At 38.2% G+C, this 24,419-nt stretch overlaps 1 protein-coding gene across 10 annotated transcripts in view; it reads right to left on the reverse strand.

Moving 5' to 3' along the window:
- Positions 1-509: 509 nt before the first annotated feature.
- The window catches only part of ADAM23 (ADAM metallopeptidase domain 23), a 75,903-nt gene continuing 51,993 nt past the window's right edge, over positions 510-24,419 (reverse strand). For 5 of the 10 annotated variants that reach the window (XM_056349603.1, XM_056349607.1, XM_056349612.1 and 2 more), the window contains exons 21-26: positions 23,294-23,399; positions 21,750-21,869; positions 20,637-20,805; positions 18,671-18,782; positions 10,127-10,217; positions 510-3,795 (exon numbers count right to left, since the gene is read on the reverse strand). In XM_056349603.1, coding sequence (XP_056205578.1) covers positions 3,747-3,795; positions 10,127-10,217; positions 18,671-18,782; positions 20,637-20,805; positions 21,750-21,869; positions 23,294-23,399 — 647 coding nt within the window. In that variant the 3' untranslated portion in view covers positions 510-3,746. Of the gene's footprint in view, positions 3,796-7,825; positions 7,881-10,122; positions 10,218-15,405; positions 15,497-17,466; positions 17,522-18,670; positions 18,783-20,636; positions 20,806-21,749; positions 21,870-23,293; positions 23,400-24,419 lie in introns of those variants that run through there. The other 5 variants (XM_056349604.1, XM_056349609.1, XM_056349610.1 and 2 more) reach the window with 5 other exon arrangements.

The following is a 24,419-nucleotide window of genomic DNA, read 5'->3' on the forward strand; positions in this document are numbered from 1 at the left end:
AATACCCATAGTTACTCGGTAACTTGTGTCATGTATGCACTTAGTTTCCCAGGCTGGCTTCACTAGAGTTAGTCTGGCAAAAAAAACCCAAAAGGCAAACTGTGTTTCATTCAGTAGTCCATTAAAGTGATGGCCCTATTATTTGGTGGTTGAGGCCTTCAAAATGTTTTTTAAAATAATGACATAAGTTTAGACTTTTTGTAATTCCGTAATTCAATTTTTGAACTGCAGCAGGCTTCCCTCCACTAAGGCACACAGGCCTAACTCAGCACAGTGGAGCCCCCCCGCTGCCCGCCTGGCCAGCCCTGCGCCTGGGGGCTGCACCTCGGGCAGCCTGTGGGCAGTGTCCGCTCCTGGGCAGGACCCCCCTGCCAGCTGGGAATCTTCAACAAAAGAAACCTCCGGTCAGTTTCCACTACTGTAAAGGTGGTGATATCTTGAGCACAGAAATAAAATAAAATGGAGAGAGTAAATAAGGAAAAAATGATTCAAAATTAAAAACTACTCCATTCCATGTTCATGATGTTTTTAATACTCATTTTGCTAAGATGCAGAACAAGGACTATTGAATTTCCATTCATTAGCAGCCAACAAGATATGAATGAGTATTAACTTCAAACAAAAACTGATTTATAACATCAAGTTGTGCACTTAAAAAAATAATTAATTACAAATAACTTTTAAAAGGAAGATTAACAGTGGAAGCAGTAATGAATATAAAACATGACTGATTAGGCTTAAAACATAACTTCAAGTATTCTAGGGCATTTCCTTAGACATTTGTCTTGAATTTATTTGTGCAATACCCATCTTTGCATAGTAAAGAAAAATTAGTTAAACTCCAGCCTTAAGTAATCTATTTCTTTTCACATGCACTTACACAGCTGTTAATGCCTAGCAGACTTCGCCTAGCAGGATCAGATCAAATGGGTGAGATCATGCAGCAAACCGGAACAAGCTTATACAGTGACCACAGTTTGTTGTCCAGGTGAATAGGTAAACAATGGAGCAAATGTGCAGTGGATGAAATGCAGGCAGTGCCCACTGGGTCGTCTTTTGATGCTTTGTGATGAACAAATCAATGCTAGGTGGATACGTACTTCCCAAGGCACGGCAAAGGTGGGATGTAGAAAATCAATGCCTACCAAAACCGCTTTTTTGTCTACCACCACAGAAAGCACTTCAGCCCATACCTACTCGGAGCTGTGTCGTCACTTGCGTTGTGTGCACACAGGACAGAAAGCGAATGTGTTCTTCCACGCACACGCAATGGCAGATGAGTGGAGCATAAATTCAGTCAAGAAATCATAATACCTATGAAACTGCTGGTGTAAATAAAAAAGTTACTCCAGCACTGAACATATGTACATAGTAACTGGGGACCACTGTGGTCTGATTTAAAACATCACATCACACACTAACAATGTTGTTTGTGAAATGCTTCTCACAGGTTTATTACACAGGTAGTTTATGTATATCCAGTTGATTCGACTTATTTTCATTTTTAGAATCTGCTAGTATTTCTGTTGTGGGTTACACCTGCTTAGGGAGCAGAACCCTAACAAAGCTGGGGATTATGTTCCCAAGCAAAGTACTTTTAGAGGACAGTAATACAGCTGCAAGTATTTTTGGTTTGCCGTAAAAGTATTGTCATTAAGTTCATTCTGCTTGAGGCCAGGCAGAAATTTTTCAGAATAAGATCTACAATGTGTATCAATGTTGACTACCTGTGTGCAGCACCTTTAACTCATAAGGTAGTGTCAATGTGATTACGTTAAAGCTGTTTAAAAACATTTAATAGTAACTGTCAACCAAGACAATATATTGCAGTTCTCTTGTGAGACCATTTGATTGAACATTATCATAGTAAGAAATATAATTGAAATGAGATTTTGTAAGTCACAGGAAATCTGCAGCATTTTCTTAGTATTTTGGCTCTTAAAGCTAACTCAGGAAACGGATTTCCACTGAACAAAGACGGAGTAAATAGTGTAACTGGACTTCTGCTGTTACTAGTATCCAACCTTTAAATTAAACCCCAAACTACACAAGTTTTTAATTCTGATTGTCAGATGCAACAATGAAATTTTCAGGTCACTTTGCTGACACAAACTGCGTTACCTGGGTTTTAAATCAAGACGAGCAGGATGAGCCTGGCTGCACAGCTCTGTACTTCTGAGGGCCCTGCGTGAGACACCTCCCTGCCTTTCTCCAGCCAGATACACCCGGGCCAGCCCGGTTACCAGGGGCACCGCACTGCAGCCCAGCCCTTCCCTGCAAAAATCTGTTTGTGCACAAGGTGTACCTAGAAGTAATTGCAACACACAACCCCCTGAAATGACATGGGATTTTGCACGCTTTGTGACAGTAACTACCTATCGTTAGCTGCGGGTCAAAGCTCTGCTTTTGCATTAGACTTTGGAAAGTGAGATGCATTGAAGAGACAGAGGGAGTGAGTTAGAAACCTCAGTCACCTTTGCAAGCTGGTTTGGGTGGGTGAGCAGAAGGCAAGAGAAGAAGCTTTTAACATTTTGTGAGTATTTTAAGGCTTATGTAAGTTTTTATTTTGCGGGATTGAGACAGGAAAAAAAAAGCAGCTATTGTTAAAAAAAAAAAAAGCTTGGCACTTCTGTGATTAGTTTGAAAGGGTGTCACTTGTCTTACACTGTATTACAGAAAACCTGTAACAGCCAAAAAAACAGTAATCCAGACTTATAGTCAATACATAGATATGCATTTATACATTTTAATTGTTTTTGGTTTCAAGCATACAAACTTCAGATCACATCTGTTTGGTGTCAGGACTCCCTGCATCTGCATGCTATTATCTGCCTTTTTTGAGCAAGCCCAGAACATCCGCTGTACAACATGCTACAGAAAAAAAGGGGAGCAAAAAGAACCCAAAACCAAACCCAACATCAAAAATAGATTTACATAAAGAATAGAACCTTTTTATATGGAAATCCTTTTCTCTCATATATATATATATATTTATATATAATCTGTGAAAATGATACATCAAAATCTTATTTCCATATTTACACTTGTTCCTTCTTGGAAGAATTACACCCATCACTCGATAGCTTCCGTACCTGACAGACTCCTGGCCCAGGAGACCAAAACAAGGTGGACAGCGAGCTCACAGAGCAGGGAACTCTGAAGTCCAGCAGCAGAACGCACTGCGTGGCTGCAAAAAGCTATCAGAGCCTGGTATCGGCCTCCCAGTGGTTTGTATTTTTTGGGCTGCGGATTCTGCTTGGGGTCAGCTTGCTAGCTTGGTTGGTTGTATGTGAGCCATGCAGGTTACCCTTTCAAAATTAGCTCCTCATGCCACTGGAGTTTGGTAAGAAAAAGGAAGTCATGCGAACTCAAGTGAAGTTAGAGTGCCAGCAGGCTGGGGAAAAAAATCTTGTATTTCATTATTTTGGAGCAGTTCTCTTATTGCACTTGGTCTGTGTGTGTCTCCTCCTTTGCTTGAGGAAAAAAAACCCACCTGATTTTGCGACAGTTTGCTTGTACCACTTGCCAGTTAATGTTAACAAGAGAAAGGTGAAGAGAGGAAGTATTTTGAACTTATCTCCAAAAAGGACAGTCTTCTACCACCTCAAATCCTAACATCCCAACAATGTGTTTACAGTTACTGTTTCTCATGTTCTTCCTTACTGATTTAGTTCCTGTGCAGCGACAGCAAAGACATCATACCCAAAATCCAGTAGTGCAAAAGCAGCTTTTTGAATCGTATTTCTTCAGATAGGGCCTTGTTGACTTGGATCGAACCTTCGTTTTTTGACATTTCTTCCAGGTTGCATCAAAAGGAGGCGAAAAGAGAAAAATGCAATACATTAGTTAGATATAACAGGAACAAAGCCACTGCTGAGGTCATAGTAAAGTAAAAGGCTCACAGACAGTTGAACAAGTAGCTTTTCCAAGGGGTAACAATTTCAGGAATTTGGTGGCACGCTTTCTGTAGCATAGTATCAAGCACTGGTTTCATTATGCAGTTTAAAGATCATGCTGGCATACAGAATTCAATTATTTCCCTAGTACTTCAAGTAGTGCTCTAAATTTGTAGAAAACTTTCAGCCCACAGTACCGCGTGCATCCGCTAGGCCAAGAAAGCATGTGTACACCTACAAGGAATGAGTCAGGAGTGCCAGTGCTGGAGATACATAAGCACAGGGAGACCTGAGTTTGCAGAGCAAGTGCTCGTCTCTGGCTGTACCAGAATACTGGAATTTTGTTTACGTATTTCAGCGTGACGGAAGAGCGAGTGCCTCTGTGAGCTCTTACCAACTATTGACCGTAACTGCTGTGAATCTTTAGTAAGGTGCAAAATACAGCAAAGACGTTGCATTCGAAGGAGACTGGACGGTTTTGTAAATTGCCTGATTAGAATTTGGTGTTAACAGTGATAGCAAGCTGGTCAGTGATATCCAGTCTCCTGCGATACTGATCTCCTATGTCCAACAGCAAGACATTAGGAAGCCACAACAAAAGTTGGGTGCAACCTCCCCAGTATCTGGCTTTATGTGGGGCATCAAGCAAGGGGCTCATGCATTTAGTTTTAACGTTGGGCATATGCACCACTACCGCCACCAAACCAACATGCAAAAAATACAGAACAGGAATTCATAAATTCCCTGAAACTACATACCAGCCCCAGGATTTTCTATTTTCTGCTGCCCTGCTAACTGCTACAATATTTATAAATACACTATATACAAGGTTTGCCTGGTGGTTTAAGAAACTAATGGATGTACGCAAAAGCAACTTCTTTTTGAGAAGACCTCCAGAGACTGGTAATTCTTAGCTATACTTTGCTGCTTTTTTTTTTTATTATTATTTTCCCCTTGTGTACAAGCACCTACATTTTTACAAGGTGAATGCTTAAGAATTGCCGGTTTCTGAAAGATCACGGTATTCATCTTTCAATCATTTCCCCTCCAGGAGTACTGTCCTAATGCTCCTTTTGAATTAAGCTGACATTACTTCAATATCTCATTCTGTACTATAGGAAAATTTGAGATGAGCAAATTATTTTTTCAGGCCAACTTGCAGAACTGCAGGGTGGGAAGTATGAATCTAATACAACTTGGTTAAATGTGAGTTAAAGCCTGCTTTGTGTCTACTTGTCCTGCCAGTTTCAATGGGGAAAGGACATGTCTGCTTCTCTTCCCCCTCTTAATACTGTCTAGCCTACTTGAATTCAAATACTATCAATGAGTGAGTAATTAGTCAGTCCCCTTAAATCATCAATGCATGATGTAATGCAGGATGTAATTTGTCCTCCTCTCAGAAAAGTAGTGTATTCCTGTTTGCTTGAAGAGGACAAATTATTAGAATATACACTGAACTATGCTGTTACCCGAGCTTATTTTAATTAAAGAAATGGACTTTAAAAGTCTTAGAACAAGATACAGAGGACAGAGGCTATGATAGCTTCCCAGTACGACTCTTGTAATAAAACTCATTTTGACTTTTATCCTATCAAATCTTTTCTAACCTGCTCTCTGCCTGTAAGGACCACTCAGTTAGGTGACAGCTCAGGCAGCACCCATGCCATGGGGCAACAGGCAGATCCGCTGCACCCCCGCTGTGTGGTCTGTGATCTGTCCAAACCATATAGTTACTCATTTCCTAGTCTTATCCAGCAGAAATATGCACTTCAAGGAATAAGATACTAACCAAACCACTGCCTTTCTTCACTTGGGATATTCTGCGAACAGTGTTGCATGAGAAAGAAATATGTGAAGAACTGAAAATAACCTTTAACCTGAGAGACTGAAATAGGGAGCATCAGGTACAGTGTCAAGAAGGGAACGTAGCACACACAAGAGCCTGCCGCAGCTCTGCTGCAGTTGTAGCACTTTATTGAGGTAGGCAGTCGGTGTTACCCTGCAGGAACTGAAATTCTGTTCTGATTCCCCAACCAGCTTGAACAGCTTCATTCCAAATTACCAACCATTTTAATACACAAATGAAGACAGTAGTCTTAATTAAGTTGGCAAATAGAACAAGTTTCTCTTTTCCTCAAGAAAATTACAATAAAGAGAAAGGAAACCAGCTGAGTATCAGGTCCTGGATATTTGCACCTCTTTATAAGGATGTATCATACTAGTACAAGGTTCTTTTCAGCATGCTTCAGGAAAATGACGAAGCAGGGGGCAAGAAGAGTCCTTGATGGACAGACACATAGCAGAATTATGCTGTTCCCTAGTTCCTTGTTGTTTTATATGGAAGATCTTAGAACATGTAAGTGCAAAAAAAGAAGTTAATGTTCTAATGCCTCTTTAAATAATGAGGGTCAGCCTTTCTGTCTGTAATCCAACCAAAAAATGTGTCTCTAACATGGTCATCTTTACAAACAAAAAATATTTCAGAGAAGAAAAACTGAGTTCAAAAAAGGCTGAATGTATGCAAGAAATACCTTGCTGCGATCCTCTGCAATTTTTTTGCAACTAATTAGGAATGTGGTTACGCAGTACGTTACTTGCAAATCTGTGCCTTTGTCTGTGATCACAAAAATACCAAGCTTTACCAAAGTATTTAAAGATTTATCAGAAAACAATATTTTAACCACTTCAAACAGCCAATGTTTTCATAGGCATTCCTAAAGCATGGTTCAAATGCTGAAGAAGAGCTTAAATAAATGATCTTTTGCCACAAAACTGATTCAAATTAACAAAATGAGGGACTAAAATTAGCAAGCTTAAAATAAGATGTTACCCTGCCATTTGTTCTAGTAGTTTGGGAAAAAAGTGAGAAAACGGCTCACATTTGATTCTACTGCTGCAGCTTGTGTAGTTGTGACGGTATGTAGGTCCATGACGCATGCTTTATGGAAATGCTGGTCAGGGACCGAAACCTCCTTCCCCACAGTCGCCATCAGCATCCCACTGCCAGAAACTTTTGGGGTCTAAATGCATCTGCACAGACCAGTTAAAAACTTGGCATCTGTTATACTGGGTAAGTCTTTGGTCTGTCCATTAATCTTCCATTAAAGGGACAGAAAACCCTGCAGCTCTTCAGTTAAGAAACCACTGCTGGAAATAGAACTGTGCCTGCATTCAACCCTTCTCTGCCAGCCCCTTTTGCATTCGATATAATGAGAAGTAGCTCTTCATGTGCATTTCCCCGTCACTTTTTCTAGCACTGCCTTTTAGCAGTATTGCTTTATTACCAAAAATCGCTTTAGTGCTGTTAAAATCAGCACCAAAAGCATTTAATTTGCTTGTAGCTTTGCAAAAGTAAGTGAATATATGCTAGGAAGCAAAGCAGGTGTGGGCCACTGGGACTGTGACTGCAGCCAATGCACAGAAGAACTACTCTAGTGGTAAGAACGTTCTTCCTATATCAGTCCTATATTAAACACTGTATATTGAAATCTTGCCCAGACTTGCTACGTCAAAATGAACTTCACGCTTATGAATGCCGTACTTCTGTACATTACCCAGCAGAGTTCAGCAGAAATATGTGGGACTCCCTTATTGCAGCCTAAACACCAACAGCTTTAAAAGTCCAATGCAAGGCTCAAGTGAAGTAAAATCTATTTCTTAACAAGGTTTCCACCCGCAGCCGTTAACTCCAAGCTACCTGAAATGCGTAATGAGGCTCCATGCCCCCTAAAATTGTCATTTAACTTTTTTCTTTCCTATTCTAGCCACACATTTCATTAGAAAAAGTAACTAGGATTTACTCCTGAAACTGGAATTCTTTTTTTTTTTTTACTGTTTCTCTACAAACTTGCATCAAGCCGCCTTTTACACTTCCCCTCCACCCCCCACCCCCTCAGTTCATGAACAAAGTTTGCTTAGTTGCAGCTTACGTTTGATATGGACTTGACACCACAGTACCGTATGTTCATATGAACATCTGATAACCTGTGAAACAGAAATCACATCTCCCAGTTTGTAAAGCATTAGCTACCTTCTCTCATACTTGCAGAGACTAAACATATCACTTGCTTAAAAAGGAAAAGTTAAAATCCTCTTTAATTACCCTCACCTGTCCCTCCAGATATCTCTGAAGCAAAGTATCAGGGTCTATGTGTGCTAGCCCTGTGTACAAGCTGAAAGCTTTTTCTGACCCCCAGAAGAATCATGCACTTCAAGCTGTGAGCTAGGCCAGGCCAGTGTACTTGAGGTTCTGCTACAGAATAAACATTCGTATCTTGCTCTTTTGAGAGAAAGAGCTTCCAGAGATGTTTCCAATACAGATTTTCTACAGGGATAAACAAGCTTCTGCATTTGAGCAAACAAATGACACCAGGATGCAAAGCTGAACACTTGTGAGGGTAGTCTGAGAGATGTGGAGCACAAAGACGAAATAATCAATTAAAAACCGTATTGTTTCAGACAGGGAAGGATCCTTCTACAGACCTGCGGTGCTCGTGCAAGTTCTCAAGCACAGGTGGCCCCAGCCGGCAGCCAGGCTGCTCACACAGCTGCTAGCAGGTGCTGCAACACTGATGCCAAAAAGCAAAGTTTGTTAGGGCACAAGGCAGCTTACAAAGATTCAGGGAAGAAACTGCCTGGAGTTTTTATATTTTTAACTACTTGTACTGAGTTCTCAACAAATTCCCTTCTGCAGTACAAACGTGTTATTCGGGGATGAGGACTCTGTATCTGGAAAGTATACGAACTGCGAAGTAACAGATGTGTCTGACAGCAGAAAACTGATCCAGAAGTACAATGTGACCTTTTTTTTTTTTTCCCCCCCATCAAAATCTAGCTTGCTTAATTCCCATGGGAACTTGCAATATCGGTGTTCCTAACATTATTGCTTTAAATATGTATGCATTGTTGTTCTCAGTATTTTGACAGAAATGTTAATGCAAACCTTGCAGAAAATTTGGCTGTATTTATTTAAAAAGCTAATTGCAGTGAAGTGCAGGGGGAAAAAACGCCCCTCAGTTCTGCAAATAACTGAAATTTTAATTTATCGCTCATGTGCTTTATTTGGGTTAAAAGACGACTCTCTCCTGTAATTTGCCTGTAGTAGGATATGGTAGAAAAACTGTAAATGCACTTGTACTAGTTAATGCTATAGAATATGTCCAAATATTACAGAGTCTGTAAAAAAGCATTATTCCCAGACTAGGCCTTTGCCTTTACATGGAAGAAACCTTTCAATCCATCAAATGAAAAGAATCCCAATTCCTTCTTGTGTTAACATCACATGCGAATCCATGTCTGTCGCTGCATACTCTAAAATACACACCTCATTTGAATTTCTGCCTTTGGACATACATTTGATGAAAGAGCATAGCAAATTAAAAATGCATAAATACTAAACTATTTCACTGTTTATAAATATGAAAAATACAAATCTCAGCCAGATGAGATGCAATGCAAAATATAAAGACTGTATTAAAACCTTTTTAAAAGCTAATTAAAACTAAAAGAAGGAATATATATATATATTGTCTAGAGCTGCCCTGTAGTAACTTGTAAATACTGGAGGCTGGCCTAGGGGTATTTATTGTACAAGTGGACTGAATTTATTTAACTGAGAAGAAGCTGTAAGAAAAAAGAAAACAGCAGCTCAAGGCAAATTTATCAGCAGGAATTAAAGAGGCTTATGAAGATCATACACCCATGCTTAAAGATGGATGTTTTGATACATTTTGTATTTAATCTTCTCTTACTAAAGCAGATGAGGAGCACTGACTCCCCGAGCTGATGCACACAGGTCCTGCCAACATCAAGGGGACGCGCAGGGAGCATTCCTCCCTCAGAACAAGCGTTCAGAGAAAAATCAGTGCGTCCTTCTGAAAACACCAATGGTGACAGGCACTGTAGCCAACTTCTGACAACAAAGCTACTAACTGGAGGTGAAAAAAAGACCTTGCTCCTGAAGTGTTAGGGTGAACTGATGAAAGTTAAATTAATTCTTTTATTTTCTTCAACTTTGCACCCTGGTAACATCTGCTAGTTTCAAATCAGTTTCCTCCTCTTGTTCAGTGTGTTCGCACTTCTTTCCGTTTAAAGCGGTTTGTTACGGTTTAGGAGGGGAACACGACAGGATTTAACTTACAAATCTTGTAGCAGGAACTCAAAATTTAGTGATGTAAGCAAGAAATAGAAATGCCATAGCCACTGAAGAGAAGACATGCGGCATTGCTTACTTAAAGCCCCATCCTGTCCCCCCAAGGACAATAGCTGCTACCAGGATGGCACCAGCGATGGAGCCTATTATAAGATTGGTGGCACTAGGACCTGTGATAAAGGATTATGGTAAGACAGACATAAGAACCAACCACTTTATTCACATTAAGTGAAGCAACTGAAGGGTAGTCAAACAATTCAGGGAATACAGACAGCACACAAGGTGATGTCTCCAGACAATTTCAGCAAGCCCAACTTACTTATCTTTACCAGTAAGAATGAACAAAGCTGTTGGTCTCTACATTGTGCTACTTTGACTTCTACCATAGATAAAAACCAAGTATTTGACAGTAAATTCCATTGTGTCTAACTCCATTACCTAGTGAATGAACTGCCAGCTGAGGACACTAAGATATTAATGAAAAATTCCTCAACTCAAAGGAAAAAGTACGAATGCTGTATGACTACAGCAAATGAGGGGAAAAAATCAAAAAGCTTAACTTTTTTCCATTGAGATCCTGAAAAGTGGTAGAGATTTAGGCTGAGAGCACATAGCCCCACTAGCTAATCAGAGTCCAGACTCCTTACAGTTACGTCAATGCTAAATTTACAAACACTTGTTTGACAAAAGCAAAGGACTGTATAATAAGAAGCGAAAGTTGAAAGAAAAGCTTTATTCCCATTAAGCTTTCCAAACATCAAAGCATCTCTTCATCATCCTCAAGAAGCTACTTAACAACAAAGTGAGGAAGGAAAGTGAGCAGGAAATAAGAGCAACAATAAGAAGCAGCACAAAATATGTTTGTGCAATTTTCTGAAGAGGGCAAGGGAACACCTAAATAAGATATTCATAATTGACCCGTAAGTGCTCTATTTACACAGGGCGGAGGAAAACTGACAATAGGCCTGAGTAACATTTTAATTGCTCTGCACAAAACTTTCCCTATTGAGCGGTCTTTGATGTAAAGCTAATTGCATCTGAGCTCAAGGCAAAATGAAACCATCCCAACAGTTCTTTTGCAGCATGTCACACACTTTTTGTTCCAACATTTACATATTTGGGAACAGCCTTCAAAAACAGTTCTTACCTCCTATCCCAGTCTCCCCAAACCAACACTTCTACACAGCAACTGAATTTTTCCTATTTTAAATGTTCTGAAACTGAGTTTGGAAAACTGTCAGACAGCCAACATAAGGAGGAAAAAGGAGCAGCCAGACATCAGCAAAGGAAAGAGGCAAGGGCAGCTGCAAGAGCTGAAAGTTTTAAGCTGTTAGGTCAGATCACACCACCTTCTGCCCCATCCCAGATGCTACAATAAGTACGTGCCCTAAATTACAGAATTTACTGCAGTGACCTAACTTCATGGCATCCATTACATGGTTCCGATATCACTGCTTCCGCAGATCAGATTAGCTATAAGAAAACCAATTTCTAAACATTGCTTTAAAAATTGCTTCCTGCAATTCCTATGCAGAGTATTCAGGAACATGAATAAAAAACTTGGACTGAAAAGAAATACAGTGAGCTTTACAGATATGAGCAGTGCACAAATTTGACAACAATAATTACAAGGTAATTTTTCAGAATTTGGAAGAACATATCTTATTTGGACTTACCTTTAAAGTCACACCTGGCTCGAATGAACAGGAGTGAGCATGGGGGAGGGTAAATGAATGCCATTCCACAGGCATTATATTCCCAATTAAGGCGTGCTTTCAACAACAGCCTCATGAGCTACTGTATCTGACTTGGATCTATGGCTTACTCTGGATTTCATCAAATTATTGCACATAAGAAAAGACTGAAAACACAGCAAGTAATTTATCTGTAATAAATTTCAGAAGCCTTGGGAAATTCTAAAGCTGATCTCTTTCTAGCCATAGAATGCTTTCTTCCCACAAAAAAGGTACAACGACTAACTGATAGAAACATAGTCATAACGTAGCTAAGGAAGTACCAAATCACCACTTTTTTACATCCCTTTTCTTACTATGTTCCCTGGTTGTTGAGTGTTCGGGAAGTGGGGAATCCGTTTCATACTGCACATCAATTTAACAAACAGCAGTTTGTTCTTTCAATACAGAAAATCAATATTGGTTTTATTTAGTATAAATATGGAAAAATTCAATCAAAATTTAAACAGAAGAGGATAATAATACAAAACAATTAGGTTCAGTTAATAGAAAAGTTACTAAAATTATGTTAAATAATAAATGGGCCCTGATAAAACCACTTTTCAGATCTGAGCCAATTTTATAAAATGTCAGTGTCTAAAGAGGTTATGTTCATTTTTAACACAAAAAAACACCCTGAAAATCAAATGCCTGTGAGAATTAGGCTATCTGCCAGAGAGAGCTTAAGAGCAGAGTAAATGATAGATGGCTGTGGATAAAGCCACGTCCATTCCTCTGGAATAATTTGAAAACTGTTTCACAGTATGCTGGGAGTGGCAGCTCATACAAACGCAGAGAAACATCTGTATTTCCCCTAGCACAGAAACTGAAAGGGCTACATTCAGCGTAGAATTTTAGTGATAATCAACAAGACTATAATTTCATTTATGACTTTAATAGAAAAACAAAGCTGGTGGAATACTTAGGATTACTAAACAGCAACCACACATTTATGAGAATGGAGTCCTCCAATTAACGAATTCCAGTTTCAAAATACAGAGATTTAAGAGGATTATTGATAAGCCGTTCTAAGACCGTAACAGACTGCGCATAAAAGTACTTACAATGGGACTACTTTTACATGTTGTACCTTACCTTAAGGGTGTATGCCTCATGTTTTATTAAGCATTATCAAGGAAATTTTATTATTAATAAACGAGAATATTGCTACCAGTATGAAGCCCACTTTGCATCAGGTCATTTTGGTTAGTGGAATTTATGAAGAAAAGTATGAATCAGTACGGTTCAGCTAAATAAGCCTCTCTAGTCACTGGACTCAGATGCTTGACATGCAAACCAAAAGTAAGAGGAAGGTTTTCACCACCACCACACTGTGGGGTCATTTTCCATCCAGACTATCACAAGATGCAGCACTTCTGGTGTACTCGTTCTTTCCACAATACTACTGGTATGACCTGCAGACAGGCTGACCAGGAGGAAGCTCCTGCAGCTAACGGCACTGCAACACCTGGCACACCCCCCCTTCCCGCCGGGCGCTGCCTGCCTTGGCATGGCTACCGCATCATCTCTAGCCAGCTTTTAGGACCCTTGTAAAAATCCTGCCGAAGGTGTTAAAACAGAACATACCCATAATTTCAGTGGACTTCAGACCATTCCCTAAATCTTCATCATCATCAGATAGATTCTACAAGAATTACTATACACTGCTTTGCAACTCTGCTAGTTGTAGAAGGGGCAAGTTTGCTGCAGGTTGTCCCGCAGGTAACAACGCACTGTGGTGGTTACGTGTTCTTCTCTTGCCTGTCACTTTGCCAACCAAATCCTCTGGTTTAAGCTATCAAAGCCAAGTGTCCATTTCAGGATGAAATCTGGAAAAACACTACTCTGCCATTTTGTCCCTCATGATTACTAAAATAAATAAATGAAGCATTAAGAAATTAAAGTTATTTCAGCACTTTGAATAAAAGTTTGCAATTTGCAAGTGAAGTGGCGAGGAAGGAGGAAGAAGGGCAGGACCTGACATCAGGCTGTGACTAACGCAGCCTCCCCTGCAGCCTGACGGGGACAGCCACCAGGGCCTGAAGGTCATTAGGAACAGAAGAGGGTGTTTGTGTCCCCCACGTGCTTTCTTCAAAGCAAGCAACAGAAAGGCGCAGCAGCTTGCCCTAAATGGATGTTGTATCCGAAGGAACCTCCGGACAGAGAAAGGCTGATGGGGTCCAGGAGAGAGGAATGGATGGAAACAGAAAGAAGAATGAGTCAGGTATTGAGTGGTAAGAGCAGAGGAAAAACGAAGAAAAAGTGGAATTAGAGCAGGATACAGGAGCAAGAACAAATGGTCAGGGACGTGGGTCAGAGCTGAGTGGATTGAGACAGCAGGTAAGGGAAAATAAAAACAGAAGGGTACAAGGCAGAACGTAAGCAAAAAGTAAATGGTCCTCAACGTGTAGGTAAAGTCTCTGCTCCACAATCTGGGTCCCAAACCCCTACAATCTTCACAGTCTTCAATTTTTAGCAAACAGTGGTAAAAGCCACCAGTAAAACACCAATCTGATCTTTCTTGAGCAGGTGATCTATTGCCTTCTACTTGTTTTACTGTTAGCTGTCCTGTGTGAGTGCAAATGTCTCTGCTCTTCTGAGAACCTAAAATGAGTTTAATCTGACAGTCCAGTTCAGCAAAAGCTAACAAGCTTGTATCTAGGGCTGCGAACTCAGACGCACAAAACGCTGCCTAGCAAAAGGCTGCCTGTGCAGCTTTAGTTAGAACTGTGTGTGAACGTTTTTTCACACAGCCTGATTAGAAATCACAAACCGTCTTGTTACAGGTCCCCCTTCAGCGAGATGGCACTGTCACACAGCAGAGGTAAGAGGCAGCATTAGAAACACAGCGAAGCTGGAAATGTCAGAAGAGCAGAATAACTGCAATTTATTCTGTAGTTTGCACAGTAAATGCAGAATGAAGACAGAACTTCTACGGGCATTTTTATGTGGGTATATGTACACATACACACACGTATTTAAATCATAGTCGCTATCGAAACTGAGGTAATGGGCTAACACTGAAGATTACAGGTCCCTAAAACTATGAAAAGACAATAAAAATAGCTCATACATATTCTTTATATATGAATTGTGTACTTCAGCATTCTTCTGCCTTGAGGTAACACAATCCTAGCAACGGAACGTTCGGCAGCTCTGCTGTAAAACTGGCTGTCTATACTACTATCAGCAGCTTGCATCTTCCTAGCTAGATCGTGTGACCTGTTACTAGGCTGAAAGCCCCACACATCGTAATAAACAATTCCTGCATATTACGAAATAGTCCACGTTACTCAGTCTATTTTGCAAATATATAGAATCACGACCTTCCATTTCCCCCCATTGTTTTTATAATTTGGTGTAATGGAAACATTTAGACATTTAATTTTACCGTGACAATGTAAAAATTCACAAACTTATTGTTTTATGCCCCACATTATCCCAGACGGGAGAAGGTTCAACACTGCATGAGCAAACCACATGACACAGACACAGTCAAATCACATGACAAATACAGTCACCACATGACAAAGCTAACGGGGTAATACACAGAGGGCTCAGGTGCATACGGTTACCTCACACACTAGGCACCAAACATAAAACTCAAACTAATAAAAATGCTTACTCTATTCCCCACCCTGTGCCTCCAAAAATCACCCCCAAGGCCAGAATGGTCCCTGCCACTGCACCTATTAGCCTGTTAGTGGCCATGCTCACTGTGTGGAGGGAAAAGGGAAGATTTTTTAAGGAAATGATCACATATATGTCTGAAATGAAAACATGAAATAATTCCTCACAGGATTACTTTATACTATAATCCATCATCAGATAAACAATTAAAACTCCTCACAAATCTTTATTTACCAAACACTGTAGCTTTAAAAAGTCTGAAATAAGCTATATCTGATTTTCTTTGAATGCTTGCAAATACCGCAATGAGAAGTTTTCCTGTAAACGTAAGACTATTCCCTTTAGCTTGTGATTCTATTATTTATTTTAAAAGGGAACATCCTCCACCTACTGCTTACTTAAAACAGCCAAAATGTAAGTAAACCACCGGTTAGAAAACTTCTTTTTGATCACCAGAAACTTACTGTATCCATAATGTAACCAAGCAAATGAAAACTGTTTGGAAAAAGTTCCACTGCAGGAAAAGAAAACACCCAACTTTTCAATTCATTCCTTTACTAGTCATATTTTCCTTTGTAACTGCATTCATCAATAGGACTTTCTATTTATCTGTACGCCCTAAAGACAGGTGATACATTTTAAATGGAATAACCTACCCTAGAAATGTGCTTCACGTAACACTCTGGAATATGTTCAAATAGCCTCTCTTACGACATTGGCTTTATTTTTCATTTTTTAAGGGAACTCTTTTGAGAAAAAAACATCTATACGTTTTCTGTGTTAAAGATTAAAAGCTTGATAGATTCACTGAGTCATAAATAGAGCACAAGCAAGCAGCAGAATTCCCTAATGAGAACTTCTCCAAGGGACAAAGACTTTATAGCCTTCACATTGAATGAAGTCTGTTTTGAAATGGTTTCAAAATTTTTTCCTGGTTCATACATATACACACACACACACACAAACACACACTTGAGACATTTTGTATTAAAAACCAAACAAACACTATTCCAAAAAGTCAAACAAAGGCCTAATTCTGCAAATGAAATGGCAAAGGAAGAATCTTGTGTTCCTATGGAGTCCTACTGGCCAACACTAAAGTAATTCAAAGTTTCTGCAGCGGCCAGAATGTAACTGCAAGAACTCTGTGTCCTCCAAAAACTGCTAGCGTGCCGTGTAGGTCTGCTAGTGCAGGACACAGTAGGTTGCCAAGTTTAGAGTAATTGAAGACTCATGTATTGATACCAACATAATTAAGGACGACTGATTTTTTAAATCCTGAAATACAGTATGGAGCCAAAAGCAATGATGCATGATGAAAAGGTCTGAAAAGTACAGCAGGAGTAGCAGTCAATTGTCAGTTACCACAACAATACATACATAAATAGCAGTACTTCCTAGCTATACATTCTCTACCTTTAGTAAGAAAAAGGTTTGGATTTTTCACACCATAAATCCTAAGTCCATTAAGTGGATTTTCACATAATGAGTGTTCTGTTTCTGAAACGTAACAAAACTCAGATTTAGGGCTAAGGAAAAACAGGTATTTTGGTTTCTGTCTCAGGCTTGTAAACTGGGATATGACATCGGAAGTACTGGTAATAAGGGGAAAAAACATAATGGAAGCTACTTGAGTATGTTAGATCTTTACAGAAAACTACTGTATTCTTCTGACACCTTATGACAAAGGAATTCCTCTATTAGCACACCAAAAGACATTAGAGTAGCTGTCGGTATTCAGGCTCCTAAATTGATTTCTAGGTGATTCAACATCAATGAAGTACTGTAACAATGTAAGTAAAAATCATCCATCTTTTGAAATCATTGAGGCACCTTGTACAAAAACATGTTCTGCCTTTTTGCAGAGGACTGCATTGAAATATGCAGTCTAAATTTTATGTTTGTACCTACTGGCAGAAAACCACACACATACTACTCATTTAAGCCTTTTTCCCAGAATGTTTCAGCATCAACACACTAATTTTCATAAAGGTATTTCCGTTCTGAATTAGATGAGTTAATCTGAATTACAAAAATCTAACCAAGAAAAGCATACCTTCTGTGTTGTCTTTCCTATAGATCTTTTTACAGAAGAGGGAATTATTTCTTAACTATAGGATTTCAAAATAGAAAATTAATTTACTCTTAGTGTCACAACTGTAAATACTGCTCTCCTCATCCACACACAAAGAGAAGTAACCAGCTCCATAGTGCTTTTCTCCACCATTTTTTAAGACTCTGTAAGCAACATTCCACAGTTAGAAGGTTTTTATAGGAAATGGAATAACAGGTATCAAATATATACCTGTCCTCCCTTGAAACCTTGGGTATTTTAAGGAGTAATCAATTAGATTCTGACCTCCAAGAATTACGTTTTTAAACAACTCTTTATCTTCTTTCCATCAGCCTTATATAAAGGGACAGAAGAACTGGAACCGGGACATAGCAGAAAAATTTTGTTTGGGTTTCTCAGTTGTTTACTGGGAACTTTATCTGTAAATGCGTAACACCGGAAAAATACAGTCTGATGTTGGACAATGTCCTGATGACAGGAAAGACATAAAAAAACTGGACAGCACAATCCAGAGACATTCTTTGGCAGAGAAGTCAGAATCTCAAGTGCTGTTCTTCCTCTTCAAAAAAGTTTTTTGAGCAAATACTTCCTCAGTAGCTCCTCTTTGTGTTTATACTTCATATGCAGTTGAAATACCTACTAAATACATAACAGTAAGCAATAATGATTGCAAAAATAATTAAAGTCCTTAAAATCTTCATGTATTTTTTTTTTCCTCCCATTGAAATCTGATCCAAAGCTTTTTTTCATGCCAGGGACACTCCACTTTTCCCTTTTTTTTTTATGCCACAGCTCTCTGAATTAGCTGAGAACAACTAAGGGAACTGGAAATTTTTAGTAAACCATAAATACTCAATTATCATATAAATATTAAGTGCTACACTTAGATTCCATTCACACAGAAAATTATTGTAAATATAAATGGAGACTAAGAGATGAAGGAAGAAACAGAAAGTACATACCATTACGCACTGAACCTTCCCCAAATTTAGGTTAGAAAAATAAGTTTCATCAATTCTCAGAGCAGAAAGACCTACTTCATCTACACAAAGCAGAATTTTACCGTCTGGGTCTAAAGAGGACTGTACAATAGTATTCTCTTCCTGTATGCTAATTCTACTGCCACATATCAACAGAAAAATGTCACAAATACTTGAAAGGACATCAAAACTGAAATCACACAAACCCTTGGGTCCTTCATCCTTCTTGCTACCAGTATCCCTGATAGGATCATCAATACTACAGTCTGTCCCAGCCCAGGAGAAATTACAAATGCAAGTGGCTTCATTACTGCAAATCTGGAAAAGAAAAGAAATGACGGCAGTTGTTTGTTAACTACATTTTATGAAGTTTATTTAACAGGTAATTAGGCATTTAATTGACGGTATAAAACTTATCCATCTATATACTGTAACAATAGCACTGAGTGTTTAGAATGATTATAATACATCGATAACCTGAAAGTTTGCTTTTACCCACTAAATATACTCAGATGCTAAGAAAAGCAGAACTGTTCCCACTGGCCTCATCATCACTTGCACTACATACCTGTACAAATGTAAAACCCAGAAATTCTCATCCAAAAAAACCCTATCTAGATTAGTTAGATCTTCACTAACCAACTGTCTAGACTTTGAGCCTGGATGTCCAGAAGGAATATAAGCATTTGCATTTAAAAGGTTGATGGTTATGCTTTATAACCACTGATTTACAGTTTGCTCCTATGTATAAAAAATAGTAAGATTGTAATTGGTTTTGTCGGGGTTTTTTTCTAAGCAGCAATGAGGAGTGCTTGCTTGTCTTCTAGAGGGGAAACAGTTCTTCCTAAGTCTACATTTAGTTGAAAGACTTCTAAAAAAGGACTTGGGACTCAGTAGAATTGGCAGTACGTTTATCAGATACAGGAAAACCTACCCAACCGACAAAACCTAAAATATCAGATCAATAGTGCGAGTTAATATCTCTAAATGTTCCGTATGAAAAAGAACATGGAATGTGTGGCTAGAAGAGGTTACTACGGAAAAAGCATGACATGAGAAACAGACACAAAACAAAGAATGAAGTTTTGATGATGAGACCAGAATTGAAGTTGATCATTAGGCATCAGCTAATAATGGCATTTTTAACATTATGTTCCAGTGTCCAAACCCCAGAAAATAACGTACACACTGATGATTACAAGTAAGTAGTACATGTGATTTTTTAAAATCTAAAGTTTTATCTCAGTCTGCTTCTTAAATTAGAAAAATCTTACCTAGGAAGCTGAAGATAAATACATTTTATGGCAGGTTTGACCAACTGAAGTATTCTTTTAAAATTATGAATTGGAATAATCCAAAGCAAAACAAAAAAGGTAATAGTTCTCTCACCACTCATGCCACTCTCCAGAAGTACCAAGATAATTTCTAGATCTCCTAGATCCTTTCCTTTCCAATTTTAAAATTTTTCTTCTTGATTTTGAACTTAACCCTCTTTGAAGCATTCAAATTCATCTTCAATTGCACATAACAAGAAGAAAAAAAACCACCCTCCTGTATAAAGTCTAGCCCCTCATGCAAGTATCTGTCCACTGCATCCCATAGTGGAAAGATTTTATCAGTATTACAGTTAAGAAATGGAACAGTGACTCTGTTCATCAAAACATACCTAATGTCTTAGACAAATGGACGTAGGCGTAGAGTAACAGAATATAATGTGCTTTAATGTAAAATGATCGACTGCATCTGTTCAAGAAGCATGTATCGTCTCTGTTGTGGTCCAACAGCTTAGAATTTTGATTATTTAAGTCATGAGGTATGAATCCGATATTATAAAGATGACAGTATGCACGAAACAGTTTAACTGAAGATGGCAAGTAGTTTGAAATATGGGTAGTACATTACAAGTCTTTACAATAACTGATGTCAAAGCTTTTTGCTAGTAATGAAAACACCACATAGATGTAATTGCAGAACTAATCTGACAGCTTTGCTTTCTGAAATTTTACCTATGCTTCACAGAATGGCAGCCTTCCCTTGAACCTAACACTTGCATTTTCAGACCAACAGGTGTTCAGAACAGTTTCAGGTAGAGAACTCCGCAGGGTGCATTAAGATCAGACATAGCAGAGAGAGACGGAGAAGCTTAGCTGCAAACTCCCAGTACAGACTCACCCCATGCCCGGAACAGACTTTTCCATTGGAACCAACGGGACAGCTGCTTATGTTCAAGGACTGAATTGGCAGGCACTTTTTGTCCAGACACATCATGTGAGGTCCACATGGAGCTCCATCCTCCACATAACCTAAATCTGTATCATCATCTAAAAGAACGTGAGCACCACTAGAAGAAACAAGTTTTAAGATACTATTAGTATTATGACTGGAGTCTTTTGAAAATATTAAACATGTCAGTGTAGATAATAAAAGCCTCATACCTTTCTCTCATTCAAACATACAGACAGACTCACAAAATTAGAACGTTTTTCTGTCTGTCCACAGCACTGACAAGGCGTTCCAGTTATCCAGACTTCTTTTTAGCCTTATAATGACTTAAATACTCAAAAAGGACACCTTAGGCTTTGGGGTTTTTTTAATAGTCTTTGACGGGCCATGCTTTTTTTTTTTCTCTTTTCTTTCCTACAAATGCTATGAAATATTATTGCTAGAAAAACGTAAAAAAACTAACTTCCCATGTGATGACATTTAAGTAAAAACACTAGTGGAATAACAGAAGAGTTAAGAATCATTGTTCACTCAGGACCTAACTATGTAAAAGTATTCTTAGCATGACAGCAATGTTGCCGATGTCTTTAAAATACAAATCCAGTATCATGCACAGTAGACTAAACCTCACTTAACTTGCCCTTTAACTGAACTGCAGCTTAACATCTTATCCTGCCACAACTCCAGTTTCACCCCTTTTCAGCCTTTACTTTCCTGTAGCTATTTCTCTGAGTATTTAATAATCAAAATCATTATGTTTAATATATAAGTCTTTGGCAATTGCAATTACAATTCCTCTCCCCACCCGCGCCACAAAATATAATGCTGAGCATTAAACTCTGAACGTTAAAGGTAAGAGTAATCAGGTGGATAACCCACATTTACCCTCTTTAAATGTGATCAAGCTTTTTTTTTTTTTTTTAATAGAAATACCACTCAGAATAATGATTTTCTGTAAGATATTCATTATCTAAGAATCCCACAATTTTACGTTTATGTTTACTTTAATTCAATTAGGTTTGACTGAGCAAAATCACGTTGGAACACTGCATTATCTTTTACCTGCAGTCCACTATTCGTCCTTGATGATAAAAAGAATTTGGGATAATTTCTCCTTGAACCTGACCAACTCGTGGAACTCTAGTAAGATTAGTACAGAGCAAAAAGCCACAGAAAACATCACTGTAAAATGAAAACATAAATCAAAGTTACTGAAAAAATATGAAATAAACTTACAAAAAAGAAAGAGTGGCAATGATGCTACTGATCACATTAAGTAATATATTACCATAAGTCACACACGACAGACTTTCAGAGTACCAGCCTGGAAATAAAATATTGGTTGATATAAATGACAAGAGGCAGAAACAAGTAATTATTCATTCTAAGGCACCAGTGAATGTTCACATGAACAAAAAAATTATCTGTACTCTAAATACAATACAATTAAGAAAAGCCAAATTGTACAAAGCTCTGTCATAGCAGGCTAAATTACATTTCCCTATCTCCAGCAGCTTGGATGCTGTAAGTTAATGTGATGTTTGAATTTTTAGATGAATTTTATTTCCCTTGCAGGACAACAGAACCATAATGACAGTCGTTAGCATGCAGTCTGAATTTTGGCAAAGAATCTGCTTTATTTGATCTTATTTTATATCTGCAATCTTCAATAGGAGGATATCAGCTTAAAACCTCCATCTCCTGCTCTAATTGTCCTAAGTCATAAAGCAGCTGGATGAATGCTGGAAATTGTATTTGTTAAAATTACAAAAATGGTAAACGGCCTTTCAGCTAGACCACTTTTCTGCATGTTTCTACTGACCAAGAAAAGCTTTTATACAATAGAGGGTTTTAACATACATATAACAACAACACTACTTTCACCTAAAGGAAAAAAAATTAAAAAGCCATTAAACAACTCCTTTCCTTATGATCCTATCTGAAACGTGAATTACATAATAAAATAAAAAAAAGATACTTGACAAACATCAAAGAGTCAAAAGAAGGAGAACGCCATTCTGAGACTTAAATTCTTACATTCATACTTAAAAATTACAAAAAAGTAAGCAAACCAGGAGAAATTTAAGTCTATCCACTAATGGTCATTAACTTGAAAAGTAAAGATAATCAAATATCCATCTAGTAATGATCACCTGCAAATGAATCGGCTTTTTTCTCTATAGCATCCAAATGTCTAATAGCCCTCTCTGGGCAAAATAAAGGTTGGAACTAACTTCAAATAGCATAACCTGGTACCAATCCCAGAGCAAGCAAAACCAGTATGTGTACTTGCAGCCTAATTTATCCCTGCCAAGTCTGAGGTGTTTGTATCTTATGAACTTGTGACTTTTTGCCACCTTGTCCCCCAGCTCCTCTGAAAGAATTAAAGTCCCAGCACATTCTTCTGGAAATCTGAGAATCTTTGTAAGTGTATTGCTGTCACCCGTGGATTTGTCAGAATGGAACTTTTCAAGATGCCAACCTTGTGAGGGAAAGAAGATTCAAAATAATGCAAAACTGCTGAAGCATTCATGAAAAAGAAAGACAATTTTAAACCAGTATTCATCTATTTAAAATACAAATAATCTCTACCAAGCTGAACTTACTGTTTGCTACACTGAATCCATCGGTCTCCATCCTTTCCACAGTTTCCCTTTTTTGTGCCTTCCGTATTAAGCTTTTCATAACAAAATTTGTCAGATCCTGAAGACTCTGTTGATGAAGAAAGGAAAAAAAGAATGTACTTTCCACCGGCAACATGACAGCTTTAAAACTTGCATAATTTATTGCAGCAGTTCTCTGTATGTTTTTAATACAAAACACAAATCTAACCACATGTGTATGTTCACAGATAATATTTTCCAGTGACTACAGTGGGAACCTAGCAGACTGAACCGCAATACCTACAGATGGCTTTTCTAAAATAAAGCTCAAAGTTCAAAATTTGCTCTGAACTTTTAAAAAAAAGCAACCTCCAAAGTGCCTGTACTGCCTTGTGCATCTGAATTTATCTGTGGCCTAATTTTTTTCACTTCATAACAGTTGCACATAGATTTAATCTAGATGTTTTCACTGCAATTATTCCTGATCTGTATTTCAGGAGATCAAAGTTTATATATATATATATATATATAAATAAAACATATACCATAAGCATATGTTCTGACATCAATATTTATTTTATATAATTTTTTAGTTCACAGAGAAAAAGTTGATCAGTCAAGTTATTTTCTATGGCTTTTTAGGAGGAGAAATCTGAACTAACAGGTTTAAAACTGCAATTATTTACTAACAAGCTCAATTGTTTTTTCTAAAATCAATTAAAAAAAGAAAGGCACAACAATTATACAGAAGAAGATAAAATATTAAAGGTAAATAAGACAGGGTAGTTTTAGTAAAATGATTTGTACAGACGGCAACCCAAATATAAGAAAGATACAAATAAATCAATTAACAAAAACACCTAATGCCTTTAATATTATCAATAAATGTGAGGTGGAAACATAAAGCTAAAATGTTGTCTTCATCCAATTTTACACTTATATAGCATCTTTGTATCGTACAAGTCAATAAATAGTAAAACTGTCTCACTCCCCTCCCAGAATGGAGTGATTCTTCTGCCCCAAACAGGCAGTGCCAGCAGCGGCAGTTAAGATTAGACAAAATGCACAAGAAAACATTAAATGCTGTAGCACGGGACATCCTGATAGTTCAGCTCTGCTGAACTGTCTC

This window comes from Falco biarmicus, chromosome 8 (assembly GCF_023638135.1).
Source record: "Falco biarmicus isolate bFalBia1 chromosome 8, bFalBia1.pri, whole genome shotgun sequence".
In the NCBI taxonomy this organism is placed as follows: domain Eukaryota; kingdom Metazoa; phylum Chordata; class Aves; order Falconiformes; family Falconidae; genus Falco; species Falco biarmicus.